Below are 21,442 nucleotides of genomic sequence, written 5' to 3'. Positions count from 1 at the left end.
TTTTGCAAGGATCTTTGATCAGCTTGTTAATGGACAACATCATGAGCATTATCTTCTCAAGGATGGTTTCATGTTGATGCATGGTAGACTATGTGTAACTATGCCATTGAGACGGAAAGTTATGACAGAGAGTCACTCTCCACCGTATGTAGGGCATCGTGGTATTGATGCAACAGTCAAAGTAGTAGAGACATTCTTTTATTGGCCTACTTTGAGAAGAGACGTGGATGCTTTTGTGCAGCAGTGTTTGATTTGCTAGAAGGTCAAGTTTGACAGGCAAAAAGCACCAGGGCTTTTACAGCCATTGCCTATTCCAGATAAACCATGGGAAAGCATAGCTATGGATTTCATCTTTGATCTTCCAAGGACACAGACAGGAAATGATGGGATATGGACTATCATATGTAGGTTTAGCAAACAGGCTCATTTCATTCCTGTCAGGAAGAAGATAAAACCAGATCAGATGGCACGTTTGTTTATGTGCAATGTTTTCAAGTATCATGGTATGCCACAGTTTATTGTCAGTGACTGTGATCCATGGATGACAAGTCTATTCTGGAGAGGCATATTTGAGAACATGGGCACAACACTTAAGTTCTCATCGTCATTTCATCCACAGACTGATGGACAGTCAGAAGAGGGAAATTCTAATGTCTTAGATCTGCTTAAGTGCTATGTATTAGAGCACAAGTCAAAGTGGGAGCAGTATTTGCCTTTGGTCGAGTATGCATACAATAATACTGTGCATTCGTCAACAGGCAAAGCCCCTTTTGAAATTGTTGAAGGTGGTAAAAAGGTTCCTCCCATTTTGCATACAAAAGATAAGATTTTTCAGGCAGATCAGTATGTGCAGAGTATGGGTGAAATGTATCAGAAAGTTAAGCATGCCCTTGGAAAGGACTCAGACAAAGCAAAAGAAAGCTGTTGATCATCACTGTCGTGAATTGATATTTTCACTTTGGTGATTGGGTACTGTTGCGGTTTGAAAAGGCACGCTTAAAGAAGCGGAAAGGCAAAGAAAGTCTTTTCACTAAGCTTAGTATGCGATACTATGGGCCTTTTCAAGTAACAGAGAAGATTAATGATGTCAGCTATAGGCTGAAATTGCCTGACAATTGGAAGATTCATAATGCTTTCCATGTAAGTCTTCTTAGATCTTCTGTGGGTGATGTGCCAGAAGATATGCCAGTTGAGGAACAGCCTGAAGTTGAGGAACTTGATGAAATTCTTATTCCAGAACAGGTACTGGCACACAAGGAAAGGAAAGTGAAAGGCAAGGTTGTTAGAAGGTATTTAGTTAAGTTTAAGAACTATCCAGCTATAGATGCTAAGTGGATGGATGAAGGTGAACTTGCAGAGTCACCTAATGTGTTGGAACTTTACCTTGAAGCATTTCGCTTGCAACCTACCTTGACCCCTTGTATCTCTAAGTTGAAATAGATTGTCAAAGTGACAATTGCTTAAGAAAGAAATTATGTACAGAAACAGACTTTGTATAGGTTAACACTTATTGTGTCCATATGGTTTTCTCAGTGCTAAAGAAATAAGTATTGCTTGCAAGAATACAGTTTTTACTTCTATTAAATTGAATACATGTTGTAACAATGGTTACTCGATCGGGCATGTATTCTGTGAATTGACTCAGTGGGGATATCATTTTGATGTACCGGCCACTAGATCTCTAGTCAGGGTGATGTGGAGTCATCAAATGAGAATCTGCCACTATGGGGATATCATTATGGTGTACCGGCCACTATATTTGGAAACAGTGATGTGGAGTCACATGATGATAGTCTGCCATGTTTCACAGTTAGAACATACATGTGTTAATAGTGTGTTCAGTTCACAATGTTGACTGATAGCATGTATGTGTTGTACATATGCTGCCAAGTGTAAGTTCACTGGGTTAGCAGGAAGCATGTATGACATTCATGCAAACGAGGACGTTTGCGATTTTGAGAGGGAGGTACGTCACAAGACTGTGACAACTATTACATTTTTGTTGATTTCTTTATTACATATATTTTATTTGGTTTTTCTTTTTGGAAGGATCCCTCTTGAAATCTAAACGCCTGAGTTGCATGGCCAGTATGTGAAACCGACAGGAATGTCTAGTGAGTCAAGACTGGACAGTTAAGGTCCAGTATAAGTCTGGAAGAGACTGATGGCACTGTAGATTGACAAGCCTGGAAGAGACTTGTGAAAGTGTATATGGACAAGTGTATTGAAGAACTAGCCTGGAAGAGACTAGTTCAAAGTGAAGATGGACAAATCTTCAAGAGATTAGTCCATGTGGGGTCATCAGTGGAAATTCATTTTCAGTTGAGCTACATTACAAATTTGGATGTAGCTATAGTCTGCAAAGATGGTTAGAAGACTAGTGGGATGCAATGGAAGCAACTCCTAAAATTTAGGGAGTTACTATTTTTGGACCTCAGAATCTGTTCATGTCATTATCTTCGTTTTTGAACCAGGATCAATCCTTTGGTCTGTGCCGGGGTCAAATTCTGCACCGAGCATGGAGAATTTTAGACCGGAAGGCTGGAACGGGAAATATCTTCCAGTGCTGCCACTTGGCACAAATTCGTGCACTTACCTCTTTAAAGAGGGCTGGCGTGCAGTTTTTGGGCTGAGAAGGGCTCATTTGAGAAGGACAGTTGCTGATGGAGAGCTCTTGAGAGCTGGCCTACCTTGTCTATGATGCACAGAGGGCTGGGCTTGCTCCCTACTCTCTCTCTCTCTCCCTGACATTACGGTTATGCTGCAGAATCAAGGGTCTTTTTTTTGATTCAGGTACAGCTGTGTGGAATATGCTGTTTTTGCATGAGGCAAGAGCCTCTTTTCTCCAGGAACAGGAGCAGTTGTTTGCTGCCCACAAGCAGGAACAGGTGAGGGTGGTAACCTCACCAAGCTGGTGTCTGAAACAGCACTAAATCAGTACAGATTCTGGACTGTTCAGAGGTTATTTCAGAGCCCAATTGATGTCAGAATCAAGGGGCACTTGGCTCAGATGATGCAGAACAGTTCAGGGATCAATATGAGCTGAAAACAGGTTTCAGAACAGGTCTGAATCAGTAATTACAGTGGGTTGAACGGTACAGGGAACAGTATGAGTTGAAAACAGGTCTCAGAACAGGTCTGAACCAGTAATTACAGCAGACTGAAATGGTCAAATCTGCACTCCAACCAGAAGTTTCAGACTTGGGCAGAGTTTCCCCTCCTGGTCAACTTGATTTGGGTTAGTAATTGTACTGTTATGCTGTCAAATTTCACCTAGAATAGGTGAAAGACAGCCCATTGTACTTTCTCTCTTTTTAAAAATAAAGAAATACCGCAAGGGGCGCCTGACTTAGGGGCCAACAGGGTGTCTGTGTGGCAACAGGAGCATTCTAGCTTCCTTTTTTTCTTCTTGATTTTGCGTCTTTAAGTTCAGGTAAAGTGGGCGACTGTGAATTGGGTGAAAGCATTTATATATTTTGGTTGTACACTACCGCCCTGCCCAGTGAACAACAGGCCGGTTTCAGTTTCTGCCAATAAGCCTTATTTTCAGCGTGACCGGCTCAGTTTGGAAAAGACAAATTATTCCTCACCCTTAAGGTTTATTATTAAAAGCCAGCAATAGTTGCCCTATCACTATAACCAGGGAAGTACTTCACTTTGTACTCAAATTTCTTATTTTTGCTTTCCAGTTCTAGTGTATTAATGGAAGGGAAAGGGAGAGAGGGAGTAATTGAGGGTTCTAGTTCGGGGGACCACCCTATGGTAGATCCCCATGAAACGGAGATACAAGAAGAACAATGGGAATAATTTTTTGCCACACGAGAACAATTTGATGATCTAACTGCTCGTGTGCAGGCACAAGGGGGTTCAAATGGAATTTTTAACTCAAACACTCACTGAAATAAAATCTCAATTAACTTTATTACTAGAAAGGGATAAAAATACGATAGAAACCTCAGATATCCCATCTTCATCGAAAGATTTGGATGTTACTATGCGAGATCCTAAGGAACCCCACCACAAGTTGAGGGATAATCCAGTTTTAAAAGATATGAAACCCCCTCAGTTTTACGGGGAGGAAAAAGATAGAAATAAAGACACTATGTTTAATTTTCTCCAAAAATGGGAAGATTTGCACAAACTTAAAAATACTCCACCACATCTCCAAGTGTTGGAGGCTAGTTTAACTTTGGGGCCAAAGGCGTATAAATGGTGGCGAACTTTAAAGGAGGCAAATAAAATACCTGAAACTTGGGCTCAATTTGAATCGGTCTTTTTGAAAGAATTCCTTCCTGAAAATGAAATGGAAAGAAATTGGGAAGATTGGGATTATGTTAGACAAAAGGGAAGACCCCTGCTGACATATTTGGAGGAATATCGTGAGATAATTCTCAAATTGGAAGGAATAGATGAGTTTTAAAAGACAAAAGGATTCATTACGGGACTAGATAAGGCCTGTAAAAAGGAAGTGAAAAGGAGTTCACCTAAGACGCTTGAAGAATTAGAAACCTCAAAATTTGTAGGTAAATTTAAAAGGAAAATGCCATTTTTTAAGGGCAAGAAACAACCTTTTGAAAAGAAACAATTTGTAAGGCCAAAGTTAAGTCCAGATGACTTTGATAAGGCCAAAAAAGAAAAGCTGTGTTTCAATTGCCTATCCCCTAACCATGCTGCTTGGAATTGCCCTCAAAGGAAAAAGGGGGAGGATAAAGGAAAGAATAAGGACAAGGGCAAGGGAAAAGAAAAACAAATCCATGTAGTGCAGACTCTAGAATTAAAGGGGCATAAAAAGTATAAATCCTTAGAGGTTTTGCACAAGGATGTACAACATAGGTGTTGTATGTCAACTTCTATGTGGCAGTCTACTTTTGGGGCACATGATTTAGTTAGAGTGCATGGATTGATAGCTGGAAAGAGGGTTAGAGTCATGATTGATGACTCCACTACCCACAATTTAATAAATTATGCACTTGTCAAAAAATTGAAACTTCCCCAACAAAAGAGTGGGCATCAATATGTTGTTCGTATGATGCAAGGTCAGGATAATAAAATATGGGATACAATGGTATCCAATTTGGAAATTGAGATCCAAGGATATAAAGATAAACTTGATTTTCAAATTATGAATATGGAAAGAGCCGATATTGCTTTAGGGAGGGAGTGGCTATGGGGATTGGAACCATCCTTAAAATGTAGTTATCATCATAATACATTGGAATTTGAAAGGGATGGTAAGACTTTTGTGATTCAAGGTGAACATGAAGTATCTAATAATCCTTTGTTGTGTTCCACTGAAGTTCAGAAGCTGATAAAGAAGGAAGCTTGTGAGGTATATATATTATGGTCTCTTCCTGTATAAAACACTTTTACTTTTTGTAATATAAAGCAATAATTTTCTTATGTTTGTGAGTTGAATGTAAGTAATGAATTAAGTGGTTTGTTAGATGAATTTAAAGATGTGTTTCCTTCTGATTTACTAAGTGGCCTTCCACTAGATAGGGGTGATATAAATCACCCAATTGACACAAATAAGGATACACACCCTATTTCTAAATCACCTTATAAGTTAAGTGAAACACAGCACCAAGAAGTTGAAAGACAAATTAAGGATTACCTTGATAAAGGGTTTATACAACCCAGTAATTCACCTTGGGCTTCGCCAATTTTATTGGTAAAGAAAAAAGATGGTTTTATGCAACTTTGTGTTGATTATAGAGCATTTAATAAGATCACGGTGAAGAATAAATTTCCTATGCCCAGAATGGAAGATCTTTTTGATCAATTACAAGGGGCAAAATTCTTCACAAAGATAGACTTAAGATCAGGCTATCACCAAGTAAGAATTAAGGCACAAGATGTTCCTAAGATAGCATTTCGTACTAGATATGGGCATTTGATTTTTTGGTGATGCCTTTTGGCCTCACCAATGAACCAGCTACCTTCATGAAGCTGATGAATAGTGTGTTACGGCCCTATCTAGGACATTTTGTAGTAGTCTTCTTGGATGATATCTTGATCTTTAGTAAATCAAGCGAAGAACATTTGGAACACTTACGATTGGTATTCCAATTGTTGAGAACACATTTCCTTTATGCAAAGAAAACTAAATGTGAATTCTTCGCACAAGAGGTCAAATATTTGGGGCATATTATCTCGAAAGAGGGAATCAAGACGGATTCAAAAAAAGTAAGGGCAATTATTTAATGGCCATCTCCAAGGAACCTAGAAGAGCTGCAGATCTTCCTAGATTTATCTGGATTTTATCTTAGATTCATTCGAGATTATACCAAAATAGCTGTTCCAATGACAGACTAACTTAAAAGGAAAGGAAAGAGCTTTAATTGGGGAATAGACCAAAATGAAAGTTTTCAAAAACTTATGGTAGCTATTGCTACAGCTCTAGTACTATTAATTGTGGATCCCAATAAACCATTTGTGGTTGAAGCTGATGCCAGTGATAAGGCGATAGGCACGGTCTTATTACAAGAAGGTCGACCAGTTGCTTTTGAAAGCAATAAATTAGACCGTGCAAAACAGAATTATTCTGTTTATGAGAGGGAGCTGTATGCAATGTACATGCAATGAAGAAATGGAGGCACTATCCGTACGGTGCCAAAATTTTGATCCTGTCGGATCATGAAAGCATTAAGTGGCTTAATGACCAACCGGATCTACAAGGGCGTAAAGCCAGATGGGCTGAATGTCACAACTCTATAGAAACAGAATTTGTATCCTTTTTCATTAATTTGTCTATATAATGATTTATTAAATTTATTTCCTTTGCACTAATTAGATATAAAGAAAAGTGCATTGGAGCTGGCCACTGATGAGTGGTCACAGGTTATGGTGGACCCACGCGGTGGGTTAGAGAAAAGATAGTTCACACTTCCACCTATATGACCCGATTGGGCGCTTGTGACTAGAACTCACGCATATCAGGGTTAGACTCGCACACAGAAAGGATTGATGCCTTGAAGTGTGGGCTAGATCCACCAGAACAAACAGTTACAATCAACAAGATGGCATGATCATGAAATGCTTGTATAATGTGCATGTGTGGGCTGAAAGCTTGAAATGCACATTTCTTTGCATAGGAAAGTCACATGAAGATTCGGATACCATTTTTGCGATGTACACGGAAAAAGCTTTCATATGACACCCATATTGGGGGGGTCTCTAAATTTTAGGAGATCCCTAAATTTTAGGAGGTCCCTAAAATTTAGGAGCCTCGAATTAGCCTAAAAATGCTAGTCCTAAAAAATAGGGATGTCATTCTAAAAATAGTAAGTTCTGTACTCTGATTGTGCTTACTAAATTTGATTGTTTCTATTCTTGACAGTATTCAACCCAAAAAGGAAGGCCATAGAGAAGAGACAAGTGTCAAGACACTTGCCACACAAGTTTCCAAGTGTCCCACCACTTGTCACATCTCATGACATGTGGCTGGACACTTGTCTTGTGCTACTCCACTTTCCCCTTTTGTACTAGCTCTCCCCTCTCCTATAAATAAGAGCTCGTTTTTCTTCATTCAACATCATTTTTCTTTGCTGTAAACTCATATACAGCACCCACAGATAGCCAGAAACTGGCCCCATCCATCCCCATCATCATCCCCCACTTCTCCATTATCAAATTCCTCCATATTCCCTCTTCTATCACTGCTGTTTTACAGGACAGTAAGCCTGTAAATTCATTACAGCACCTCCTTCTCGAGCTCTTTCTTCCATTTTAGCAAAAGAAGCAATCCCTATCCATGTACTGCTGATCAACGATGGAGAAAGGCTGAATTCCCCTTTTTCTTCTCTCATACTGTAAAGAAATCAGTTCTTATCATTGCATAATAGATAATGCATGTGTGTTTGTACATCTTTGCATGATCTTGTGAGAGTGAGAATTACTTCTTCTCACTCTCAGGTTGATTGTAACTGAGCTCTTCCCTAAGGGACTTGGGTTGAGCAGAAATACATTCCTTCGGGGGGGGTTGCCCATCTTCAACCCTCAATCTTGTCTCCATTACTTTTACATTTTCATGGCTGTAATTTTGTGAGTAATTTTCATTTTCAGCTTTAAGTGTTCATTCTCTTTTATATTAAATCTCGAAAACAAGCGAATATCATAATTGTTAAGCATACTACGTTGTTCGGGGCGTTTACACTGAACTCCTCTAAGAGTTCGACTATGAGATAAGGTATAGAAAAGGAAAGTATAATATAGTGGTTGATGCACTCAGCAGAATACATATCATAAATTAATTGAGTTTTACTCAGTTCACTTCCGATTTGCTTGAATCCTTTAAAGGGAAATGCCAGGTTGATCCAGCATATTCCAATATATGGGAAGCAATAGAAAATGGGGATCCAAATGGAAGGGCCTCCACTGAGGAAGGAATATCTGAGGATGTTCAACAAGGAAATGGAGCATCAGGGGTTGCTCAAATCGGATTCAAGTGGAAGAATTTTACCATTGATAATGGTTATTTACTCTATAAGGGTAGGGTATGTGTCCCGAAAGATGAAGAAATAAGGCGCAGATACTCTTTGAGTGTCATGATACCCCTAGTGCGTGACATCCAGGAGTTAATAAGACTCATAGTCTTATTAAAAGGCAGTTCTATTGGCCTGGAATGAATAAGGACGTCCTTGACTATGTGGTCAAATGTAATAAATGCCAGGTTAATAAAGCTGAAAGACTGAAAATGGGAGGCCTTCTCCATCCATTAGAGATTCCTTCAGGAAAATGGGAGAGTATCTCCATGGACTTTATTGTTGCATTACCTAGAACTCAGAGGGGCACGACTTTGTGTGGGTGATTGTGGATAGGTTAACCAAAATGGCTAGGTTTATTCCAACTTGAACTGATGTTAAAACACCAGAATTGGCTAGATTGTTCATAGAGAATATATACCGATTATATGGCCTTCCGGCAAATATAGTTTCTGATTGGGATAGAAAATTTGATAGTCAATTTTGGTGTGCGGTATTTAGGAAGTTGGATACTAAACTTAGCATGAGTACGGCGGACCACCTGCAAACAGATGGGAAAACTGAAAGGGTTAACCAAATTCTTGAAGATATGCTCAGGGCATATTTAAGTAAAAGGCAAACTAATTGGGAAGAGTATCTATAGATAGCAGAGTTTGCATATAATAGTGCCAAGCACTCTTCCACTGGATATAGTCCATTTATGTTAATGTATGGGTTTCAGCCCAGAGCCCCTCATGCAGTAGGATTGCATAAGGAAAAGGTTCAGGCAGCCAAGGACTTTTTGGAGGATATGAATAGTATGTTAAAATTTGCTCAAGAAAATATTAAGAAAGCTCAAAATCGAGCTAGAGCTTATGTAGATCCTCGCCGAAGAGACATCTCCTTTGAAGAAGGAGAATTGGTCTATCTTAAAGTGCCTGAACAAACTAAAACCATGAAAACGGGATGATGTCCAAAGCTTTTACCCAGGTATTGTGGTCCTTTCACAATACTTGAAAAGGTGGGAGAACAGGCTTACAAGCTCCAACTACCTGCTGGTAGTAAAATACATCCAGTTTTTCATGTAAGTAAGCTAAGGAAGAAGCTGGGTGATTTGGATAATTTAATCTTAAATGATAACATTGAGGAGCTATTAGATGACCAATCTAATCCACATGAACCAGAAAGAATATTAAATGTTCGTAACAGACGAACAAGGAATACTATTTATCAAGAATGTTTGGTCAAGTGGAAAGATTGTTCAGAAGAAAGCTCAACATGGGAGCGAGTAAGTATCCTAAGGAAAAGGTTTCCCAATTTACAGTTAGACCTTCCAAGTATCGTTTTCGAGGACGAAACCGATTCTTAAGGGGAAGGAAATGTTATATTATTAAGGTAAATTACGAGAAACAGGCGCGAGGGACGACCGTCCGGGGGCCTTGGGTGCCCGAATGGGGTTTAGGGGAGCCTAGAATGAACTAGAGTCCAAGAATAGTAGGACTCACTAAAGGTTGACAGCTGGCAGTCGGATCACGAAGAGAGTTGCCAGCAACTATCTAGGCAAGGTTGGGAGGTGAAACGGGACTTGTTCATCTTGGAATCAACTCTTAGTAAGTTGGGTTTTACCTGTTTCCACGTTTTCATTTATGCTCAGCGTATCATACAGGCTACTGTTTCACCTTTGGTGCTAGTGCTATCTCTTGGAGTAGCAAGAAGCAGCCCATGGTAGCCCTATCTTTGACTGAGGTAGAGTATCGAGCTGCGTTTTCTACCACCTGTGAGATTATGTGGCTTCGTGGAGCTTGCTTGCCCCCAGACTTGTCCTACTATCTTGCAGTGCGACAATGAAAGTCGCATTGCCTTGGTATGGAATCCTGTATTCCATGCCTGGACAAAGCACATAGAGATCTAGTACCACTGCATCAGGGAGAAGCTTTTGGATGCGACCATTGATGTGGAGTACTGTGAGACTGAAGACAATCTTGCAGATTTGTTTACGAAGGCACTTCCCGAGGCTTTGCTTCATCAATATCCCAGATTCCTCAGTTTGCTGCCTTGTCCAGGATTTGAGAGGGGGTGTTGAGTGTCATCTCTTGCCACGTAAGCAATGCCATGTGGCAATTTGCCACGTGGTAGCAGTCGGACTGTCCGACTACAGTGTCATCTCTCGCCACGTCAGCAGTGCCACATGGCAGTTTGCCACGTGGCAGTAGTTGGACTGTCCGACTGCAGTTGGCTGCATTAAATGCAGCCGACCTGCCTATTTTGGGCATTTTTCAGGCATTCTTTTCAGCCTTTTTAAGGCTGAGTTTCCAGCAAACTTAGACACTTGTATCTGACAAATTTCAGCCTGCTGGTGATGGAGACAGCACTCAGGGCTGATGGATATCGAGGTCCTCAGGACGGAGACATATGCAGATATTCTCTCTACACTCCTGTATAATTCTGTATCCTTATACAACATTCTTCATTGCAGATTTTATGCGTTTCACTGTCTCTCTCTCTCTCTCTCTCTCTCTCTCTCCTCTCTCCGTTCACTCTTTGTCACGGTCATTTGCTTCCGCATTGCTTCACTCTAACAATATGCTTAAAATATGGGTGTACGATAATTTTTTTATGAATGAGATCATAATTTATAAGAGATCATAATCAAGATTCTTCGTTAGAAGTGTTTTGTAATGATAGAGAGCATGATAGGATATTTTACATTTTGTATCCTCTTTAGGTCTAGTTAACACATGAGATTTGTGCTAATTAGCATTGTTCATGGACATGCTATTAGGTAGACATTAACTATCTTTCACCCTTATGGCAATCACCTGTAAGAATCTCAAGCAAGTCCTCTATTGTTGCACCACAAAACAACTTCCCCTTCACTTGTCATACCTACATCCAAGATTTCTACAAAAAAGTGAACTTTCTACTTTTTGAGAGATACTAGAATCAAAAGGCTAATATGAGATCTTTCATAGTATATTAACCCATTTAAAGTTCATGGATGATTCAACAGAGTTGAAGTTATTCTGAAAAAGTTCATGGATGATTCAAGAGGGTTGAAGATATTCTAGAAACCCCGTCTTCGAAGCTTCTCGAAGTAGGATGATGTTGAGAAAGTTGATCTAAATTTTAGTCTCTATTTGATTGAATTAAAGGGAACTAGCCCTAAAAAGGTAGGTAGTATGCTTTAGTTGTATCTCTATCTTTAACCATGTATAGTAACCAAAGTTGTAGCAAAACAAAAGGATACATATATGTGAAACTTGTATTCTTGATAACACTCTTGCCTTGCAAAGTGTGGTTAAGGGTGCCAAGCACACTCTTTCCTTAGATTCCCATGGGCAGCACCTAGTATAGACTAGTGATGACTTCTACATGTCTCAAGTTCTTTAATACTATTCCTCTCTCCATCTCTCTCTCATATCACTTTTTTCGTAAATTGCTAAACTAAATATTGTAACCTAATGAAGCAAATTCTACAAGGACTTATTTTGACTATTGAACTATATACGTAATTTTTGTTATAAATTTCTTTTACGTTCAATTTGATCAATTCATTTTGAAATTATATATCAAATCATTGAAATTTATCCTTAGCTTTAGTGTATAAGTATACTAACTTTGACTATATATTGTTTATAGTCACCTTCGCTAGGCCTTGAATCTAGCCTCTACTCTCATCTTAGTAGGCCCTTATGATGATATCATGCCATTATATGCACTTATCTTTTTTGTGCCCTCCTTTTTCATCTCTTTGAGTATATTGTATTGCTTTTCTATAGTATTTGCACTTAACACATTTACACTTTTTTCTTTGTTATAAGACTCCTATAGAGTATGTTTTGTGATGGTTTTTACACACATGCACATGTGCATGTGCATGCATGCGTGTGTGTGTGTGCGTGCATGTGTGTGTGCGTGCATGTGTGTGTTTTTTTTGGGGGGGGGAGGGGGAATGATTTCCCTATAATAACCCAACCCACATGTTTATCTCAAGAAAAACTTAATCAGAACATGTAAGTTGCACTTCTTTTATGTTGCATCTACAACTATGTTCTTGGAGCCTTCACAATGTATGGGGATAAGGAACATGATACGGAGTGTAAGCAATTTTATTAGCATTGCATTGGCATCCAAATGATCAATTATGATAGAGTGCAAGTAAGTGTCCTTACAATGCGACCCTCCATACCAAAGAAGGGGGAGATAGAAGTTGGCATTGAAGGAATAACATTTGAGTGGACATTGAAGCAATAACATTGAAACCAACATATGGTAGACCTCTAACATGTTTGGAGTAGTAACATTGGAAGTGACATATGGTAGAGCTCTTACTTGGTACATGTAGCTTACTCTTTTTTTTCCTCCCTTTTCCCATTGTCTTTTACATTTTTATTCTATAAAGTTTGCGACATTCATATATAGTTGTATGTTTTCCTTGTTTGAGAAACTGGTATAGAGAAGGGTGAGAAACTTTAGAGAAAAGACTTATAAGAATGTACGAGATGGTGTCCACGACTATTATGTTTAGCATAGAAGTATGGAGATGAAGATTTCCATATAATAGTTTCAAATTAGGCTAGGCCGCCCCCAACATATTCCCCTACTAGAGGTACCTTGATCATTCTCCTTTTGGGTTGTAAGCCTTGTGCTTTATTCATTTCCTTCTCCCTTTTGCTGTAAAAAAGAATCTTGATAAAGCATACCTCTAGGGTATACATGCTAACTACATGCCCTCTTGTGAAATAAGGATTTTGGATGTGAAGCATTGATACATGGTTTATTGATTATGTGCTTTTGCATTACCAATGATTGTTGACATTTTAAATACTCAAGTGTAGAGGGTGTTCATTGTACATGCATAAGAGTTGATTATGGAAGGCTTGTATTTGTGTAGGCATAGAAGAAACAAGACACCTTGATGACCTACTTAATTGACCTCGAGGACATGGATATATATCCAAGACCATTCTAGAAGATGAAATAGACCATAGGGGTAACAATGTGAGTCTTAGAGGAAAAGACATAATAATATTGATAGGCCTAAAGGTGCTTGCAAAAGATGGATTGGAAGTTGTTATCACTCTTTTGTTTAACAACAAGAAGATGCCCCTAAAAGGGAAAACTCTAAGGGATCAAAACCTCTTGGGTACTTGTTGTGCCTCATAAAGGCTAAACTCAAAGGAATCAAAGCCTTTTGGTACTTGCTTATGACATGCACTATAGGGTACCCTAATGCACCTTTCACAACTTTCTTAGGGGAGAGGGGGCCGCCTCCTTCTGGGTTGGCCCTTCAAAGACCCTCCAAATATCCCTAACCCGATAGTTTCCTGCAAAAGGAGCGCCTTGCCCATCCTCAACATCAACTTGTAGGAGGTCTTTGTCCACGTGGGCTACTTATTAGACCTTTGGACTTATAAAATTTAGAGAGTTTTAAGCATTACTAGAAACTATACCAACTCCACAAGATGTACTAATCCAAACCACAAAAATGTTAGATGGGAGTTAAGTTTGCATATAGAAAATGCACGTTCTATATTAGATTAAGGTGTTGTAAAATCATAAAATGACTAATTTTTTGATACAAACATATCTATGTAAATAATTTTTCTTGGTTTTAAAATTAAGAACATGTTTTATTTTTGAGTTTTTGTGCATTTTAAATGTATGGGTTAAGTCTTATCGATTACACTCGCGTTTAATATGTACATGTGTTAATAATCCCCATTTCTTCAACAAAAACACTTATTTGACATCTTTAGTATATTATTTTAGTTATTTTAGAATTTCATGTCATTTTATTAGTAATAGCCACATAATGGGGACATTCCATCCTCTCCCTTAGAGAAATTGAGATGTCTTCATTAGAGGAATTGGGGGTATTCCTTTTGAAGGGTAGCTTCATCTATCCATGTAACATTTTCTTTAGAATAGTCTTTTCATTATACAAGGTGTTCTCTTAAGATTTGTCTTCTTAGGGGTTTCTCCCTTGTCTTAAGGATCCTCTATGGTTGCATTTTAAGAATTCCTTGGCCTGGCATAATTATTTGTTCATCGATGAATGCATGATTAGAATTAGGTATATATGGCTTGAGCAAGCTCACACGGAATGCATCGTGTACCTTGAGATCGGTGGTAGTTTGAGTTTGTAGGCTTGTTTTCCCATTCCCTTAATCACTTTATAGAGTCCAAACTAAGCCTCCTGTACTTTTCCTAGGGCTAGTAAGCTCTTCTCCGGCCTCACCCTTAAGAAAATAATGTCTATTTTCTTAAAGGTGAAAGTTTTAAAGAGATCCAAATCAGACTTTTGTCTCGGGGAGCTTTGATATGATAATGAATAGCATGAACCTATTGGTCCATTTCTTCAAGCATAGGTTTAGAAGCTTCCACCTTGAGAGTAGGATTCAAAAGATACAACAAAGTTCAACATTTTGGCCCATTTAGAGCTTTTAATGGAGACATGTTGATCATTTGTTGATTTGCAATACTATAGGCAAAATCCACTAGTAGTAGCTATCAATCCATCTTTTTGGTTTTTTGTCATAGCAGGATCTTAGGATGTTTTCTATGATTTTGTTCACCCTCTTAGTTTGGCTATCAATTTGTAGATGATAAACAATACTAAGCATAGTTGAGTTCCAATGGATTGGAATACGCAATGTTAAAGCATAGTTGAGTTTTGATGGCTGGAGTAAGTAGGTCCAAAATTAAGAAGTGAATATAGAATTTCTATCACTACCTATACTTTTCAGTAGTGCATGCAGTTTGAATATTTTCTCCATAAAGATTCATGCGATATTGGGGGACTTATAGGTAGTCTTGATTGGAATCAAATGAGTAACTTTGGTCAATTTGTCTACCAATAACATCATAGAGTTATATCCACTAGTAGTCGTTGGTAATCCGACTACAAGATCCATACATTATAGAATCTCCTGGCATCTTAACTCTTTCTACCTTAACAATTTGGCAAGTTAGGCATTGAGTCACATATTGCAGTACATCTCTTGCATTACTACCCAATAGTAGTTCTTACAAACTTACCGTAAGTGAGAGATGACAATAATACCCTAGAGGCATGACACCCATTTGTTCTCAATTCTTACGATATCATTGTACAACAAAATGAGCTATCACTAGTCTAGGGGTCTAGTGGTAGCTCGTGGGAACGGACTTCTACGAGCCAATGCCCAAGATGGGCATGGCACTCCTTATGTAGGAATTCATTAGGATGAAGCATTCTAATGGATGAGAGTTGGAGTGATCCTTTCTCAAGTTCCAGTTTACTTGGGTCCTTAAATAGGGTACTTAGTGCTTATCCTTGCCAACGTAATGTTGGTCTCCTTGGAGCTTTTAATCGAAGGGAGTGAACATAAGTAGCATAGTGTAACAAAACCAAGGGATGAAGGGTTTGGCCTTGTGATAGTGCTTGCATAACCTGGTTGTGCATACTTGACTCACAAAACAAATGTTTTAGTATAATCCAAATGTCTAGCTATTGGGCTATCATGAGCTTTCCACAAGATCTCAGCCTTAATATATTAATTCTTTCAAAAAAAAAGGTGATCTTTGAAAGTAAAAGAATCCATTGCCTATATGATAATTCTTTATCTTAGCTAGCTTCTTTTTTTGAGCTTCTGCCTTGAGGCACTTTGGCTATGAGTAGCTCATACTTCTCATCATGGGGAATGACTTGGTGTATAAGATCTAGGATAGGATTGTCCAGTATGGATATAGTTCTTAGGCTTTGCATATACGCTATGCTATTAAGGAATGCTTTCATCTTAAGGCATGTGCAACAATGTTATCCTTTCCAAGTTTCTACTTGATCTCAAAATGAAACTCTTGTAGTCTTTCAATCCATCTTCTTTGCCTCATGTTCAGGTTGGCCTAGGTGAAGATTGACTTATGGATCTTGTGGTCACTAGAGTGAAGTCCCTTCTTAGTAAATAATATCTCCAAAGTTTCAATGCACGACTTATGTAACCAGTTTTAGGTCATGTATGGTATAAATGGATTCTCATAGGTATTCCTTCTTGCACAAAAAATCCTCCAATCAAAAGTCCTCTTGAATCAGTAATCACTTCAAATTCTTGATTAAAATTGGGAAGTTTTAGCATTGGAATTGTGGTTATATATTCCTCGAGTTCACAAAGATTTCTTGGTGTTTGACCATCCTTGTAATTGGAGTTTTTTTCTTGAAAAGGTTAGTCAGGGGTGCTATTATGAGATAAGAATCCTTGATGAAGATTTAAAAAGAACAAGTTCTCCTTAGGGTGAGTTACCTGGGTAGACGAACCTTATTCAATCAACTATCTTAGGTATTCCTTTCTTAATCTCAATAGCTTTTGGTATGGATATCTTGTATAGTCTTTTAAATATGGGCTTTGCTTCAAGGATTAATTCTATATCATGATTAACTTCTCAGTATGGAGTTACTTGCATTAGTTATTTTGGAAAAACACCATCAAGTTATTAATCCACGAAGGTAATGTGCCTTCCTACTCTTTTCAACCTTGTTCAGTCTGCTCATATAAACTTGTTGCCCTTTTGTCAGTCCCTTTCAAAGTCAACTAGCTTTGGCTAGGTAAACTTCCGTACTTCGAGCCTTCCCTTGTGCCTTTATAGCATTGCCTTCCAAGTCTTCGTAGATAACCTCCACACACAATTTGGTTGCTACCCTATTTGAGCTAGTCCATGCATGAATAGCTTCGTAATCAATCATAATTTTGAAGGACTTACCTCTGTAAGTTCTTGATATTTGGATGATAGAGGATTTGATGATTGATTGTTTTGTTCTTAATGCCTGCATGAATGGTTTCTCATTTGAATTTTTCTCCAAGGGTATACTCCACGTCTTTCAACTAATCGATCATAGAGTTTATCTGAGCTCTGTTCACTTTTTCTTATCCATGGCTTTAGGGATTATTCCTGTTTTCATGGCCTCTTTCAAATGGGTGATTTCGATTGGGTTCTATGTTTGGACAATTAGGCAATTGGCCCTCAGGTGCCTAGTCTTTCCACAGTGGTAGTACTGCTTATTGCTTAGCATTAATCGGCTTTGGATAATTGTGTTAGCCCACCTCTTGGTCTTGGGATTTCTTATTTGTGCACCACAAATTGAATTATTCATTCCATAATTATTTTTCATTCTATGGTTCCTATGGCCATTTTGTCAATCTTCTTTGTTATAGGCTCGACTCAGCATGAGGAAGTCTTTGAGATTTTTAAGCCTCATCGGCTCAAGACAAGTGTCTAGAGGAGGATTCACACCTTGATACAACCTCATAGTTTGCTACTATCCATACTTTCAAAGGCTCATAAAATATAAGTAGTAACCTTCCAAGAGCCAAGTTCAACTGACAAGGGCTGTAAAATTCATTAATCTTAATGGATTCAAAGAATGGAGAAAAGTAGCATTGTTTCATAGCTCCTTGACTTGCTCCTAATTATGGGAAGCTTTGGTTATCCCATTGTCTCATCACCATTGTTTTCACCATTGCTTGACCTCATTGGTGAGATGAAGGCATGCATTCATAGATTGGTTCACAATAGAGGTTTCAACAGCCTTGAAGTAATTATCCATAGCTTCAATCTAGCTACTTTATCCTATTTTACCTTGGATCCTCCTTCATTAAAATTTGTGGTGGGGTTTGCTTTAGGAAGAATTTCTTTTCTTAGAGCTCCTTGTAAGTGTTATCCATTTTTAAGCCTCAACGATTATAGTTAACACACAACTCAATCCCTTAGTTGAGTCACTCAAAAATTGAAACCTTCCTCTCTTACACAGGTAACACCAAAATATAATGATATTTCATTATGTAAACCAATGATTTATATTTGAATATAATACAATTCTAATCATAAACTTTGTGTAATGGCAATAGTACAAAAATAGGTCTCTCCATTATCTCTAAGGCTCTATAAGTTGTTGGTAAAGCACAATATCCTCTAATGGCATATCCATTCAGAGAATGTCTCTTAGGTCCCCCATTTTGCAGGGTCTTTGTGGGAGTGGTAGGTCTTTTATTTGGTTTGAACACTTAAGTATCTTATAGGGGAAAGGAACAAGTGGTAAGTGCCCCCATGATATAGGATGCCTCTATAGGCACAAGGAAGCTTAGCAGTGTCATGTGGTTATAGGTTCAGTGATGGAAACTATTGGGAAAGACTATCTATACAAGGATTTTATTTGTACACCTGAGTCAATATTTGCCAAACTCCGCAAGGTGACAAGATTGAAACAATGGCATATGTGGGGAGTCTTTGACAAAATATCTTGTGAGACCGATCTAGTAACATGATTGGGAGTCTCTTTCAAAGTACCTTGCATGACCAATGTGATATGGTATCTTACTTAAGTTCCAACCTTAGGAGCAAAGCTTGTAGTGTGCAAAAAAGAACCACTTTATACGATAAGTATAAATGAAGAATTAGTCGTGGAATGCAGAAAAGGACCAGCACAAATACAAGGGCAGGGAAGGCAAAAGTTGAGGCCTAAGCGGGTAAAAACTGATGTATCTTGAAGCATAGATGAAGGAGAGAAGTTCTGGCCTCTGATGTGGGAACTGAAACAAGAGAAGCACTGCTGCTGAATACACCAAAACAGGGTAGCATTGCTGAATTTCCTATTTCCCTACAGTTAATCGATGTTTGTCGCTCGTCTTGAAGATTTTCCATGGACTGTTTTGAAGCTTTCATGATTGGGAGCTGTCATACTAAACAAAGCAGGGATTTGAAAAGATTATGTGGGCTGTTCTTGCCTCAAACCGGGGTATATTGAATGTATATGGACTGCTCTCTATTGCAAGGCTGTTCTAAAGCTTGAATCTGAGACACAAATGCATTGTATGCTGTCAAAGCATACTTGATGTATATGAAAATTGGGATGTTTTATGCTCTTGAACATGATGAAATATGGTTTGCATAATCGAAGTGTGTGCTAGATTTATGAGTTTTGGAGGCTTTCTATCATAGAGATTGGAATTGACTCAAAGCATTTGAACCCCTGTTTCATACGGATACTTCTCTTCTTGTCTTGAAATTATTTCCCTACAGCTGAACTCTTCTTTCCATAGTCTTTGCGACTTTCGGGCACACGCACTAATAACCCTAACATCTTTGGTGAACTCCATGTAAAAGGTCGAAGGAATAGATTTGCAATATGAAGGATGCTACAGGTTTTGGTTCATCTACAGGTTTGTATGATGAAGTGAGATAGTTCTTGAATATCTTTACTATGTATTTGCAGCAGCAACAACAACAATAGTTGCAACAATCTTTTCAAAGCATGAATCTATCATGACTAAAGCATTATAGGTTGTTGAGAGTTAGGCTAAAGTGTTTAATGGTTACATTGTTTCAAATTATTTGAAGGTGCATGTAGAAAATATAGATTTCTTTGGCATACTTGCTCGTAGGATAAGTTAGTATTTTGTGACTTGCAATCCATGAGTTGAAGCCAAACATAAATGAGATTTATGCAAAAGGGAGTGCATGGGATGAATTACTTGCAAGACTTTCATGAAATGGATTGTGAAATCCAATAAAGGGCTTATAGTGCTTTTGCACAAGTTTGAGCTCAAGTATGACTTGTTGGATAGTACAGAGTAGTAGACTTTACCATTTGAAAAGATAGATTTGTTTTTGTAGTGAGCTGATCTTGCCTTGCAATTGAGTCTAGAAGAGCTCTTAGAATATGAAATTACTAAGAAGAGATTGAAAATTGAATGATAGGATGTTAAAGATGGGAGTCTCTATGCTTGTCAACAAGTAGAGAAAATGGGCTAGGATACATGTTGGGCTGTCTTCAACTGCAAGCAAAGAAACTGAGCATGTAGGTAAGTAATTGATTTCCACAGCTACTCCTGTAAAAGAGGCTTGATGGGTGAATTGATTAAGGATATGTGCGACCTACGAATGAAGCCTTGCAAAGCTGGAGGAAAAGGGGCGGTTTGTAGGACCAAGGGCTTCGATTAGAGAAGATGCTTTGTACGATGATATATCTAGTGTGACAACAATGACCATAAGCGTAGGGATTGTAAGATGTATAAGGATGCATTGGACAAGAAATTGATTTTCTGTAAGGATGGAAAGATCCACCTGTGCAAGATAGGACTACCACTCAATCCACATTTTAGAAAGTGTAGCATATAGAAGTTAATGGATGATATGGCTATAAAGAATGCATATGCTATAGTGGAAGCAACTATCTATAGTTTGCAAATGGAGAAAACTCTTTATTGTGTATTTATGCTTGGCAAGACGACAAAAATTTGGACACAAGCTATGCATATGGCACAAACTGTGAAAATTTCTAGAGCAAACTTTAATGAAATAGGAAATAGTTTTCAGGAAAAGATGGGTTAGGATTCTATGATAGATCCCTTTTTTGTTTATGCTTATCTTGCTAAGTGTAGAAAGTAAAAGTTATTGTGGAAGAAAAGAGAGAGATGATGGAAATCTAGGTAGTTCTAAGAAGGCTGCTAAGGGAAGGAGTAGATTTTTGACTTAGATTCGCCTTCGCCTCTTGCTAAGCCTTCACTTGAGCATGATATGGAGGATGTTTTGAAAGAGAAAAAGAAAGATAATGCAAAATCAAAGGGAAAACAACCAAGCTATAAGTTGCAATTGGATATAGACACTCAAACCAACTTGAAAAAGGTCTTAAAAGAACATGCCTTGAATAGTAAAGGACTTACATTGGGAGAGATTCATAGCATTGACAAGAGGGAGTTTCATGAAGAAATCATTGATATCATTTAAAAAAAAGATAGAAAATTAGAGATTCAACAGATGCTATGGTGTAGGGAGAAGAAGAGCTTGGATTGCAAGATATTTAGGTAGTGCTTGAAGATGATGAAGGTGCTAAAGTTAAAACTCTAAAGCTTAAAAGCTTGATTGCCAATGGTAGGAAAGCACATGTTATGACTCAAAATATAGTGTTTTGTAGCCATACATAAAGGGGTTTGTGAAAGATGTAT

At 38.3% G+C, this 21,442-nt stretch overlaps 1 protein-coding gene across 1 annotated transcript in view; it reads left to right on the top strand.

Annotated features, from left to right (window-relative positions):
- Positions 1 to 19,416, top strand: part of LOC148029168 (phenylcoumaran benzylic ether reductase IRL1-like) — a 39,914-nt gene extending 20,498 nt beyond the window's left edge. The window contains exon 7 of the mRNA XM_087688538.1: positions 18,910 to 19,416. Within this exon, the coding sequence (XP_087544664.1) occupies positions 18,910 to 18,985 (76 nt within the window). The 3' untranslated portion in view covers positions 18,986 to 19,416. The remainder of the gene's footprint in view (positions 1 to 18,909) is intronic.
- Positions 19,417 to 21,442: the final 2,026 nt, after the last annotated feature.

Source organism: Lygodium microphyllum, chromosome 11 (genome assembly GCF_053477565.2).
Source record: "Lygodium microphyllum isolate KBCC chromosome 11, Lygodium_microphyllum_v1.1.10, whole genome shotgun sequence".
NCBI classification, from domain to species: domain Eukaryota; kingdom Viridiplantae; phylum Streptophyta; class Polypodiopsida; order Schizaeales; family Lygodiaceae; genus Lygodium; species Lygodium microphyllum.
Note: the sequence above shows the minus strand (reverse complement) of the source record. Positions and strands in the feature narration are given on the sequence as shown.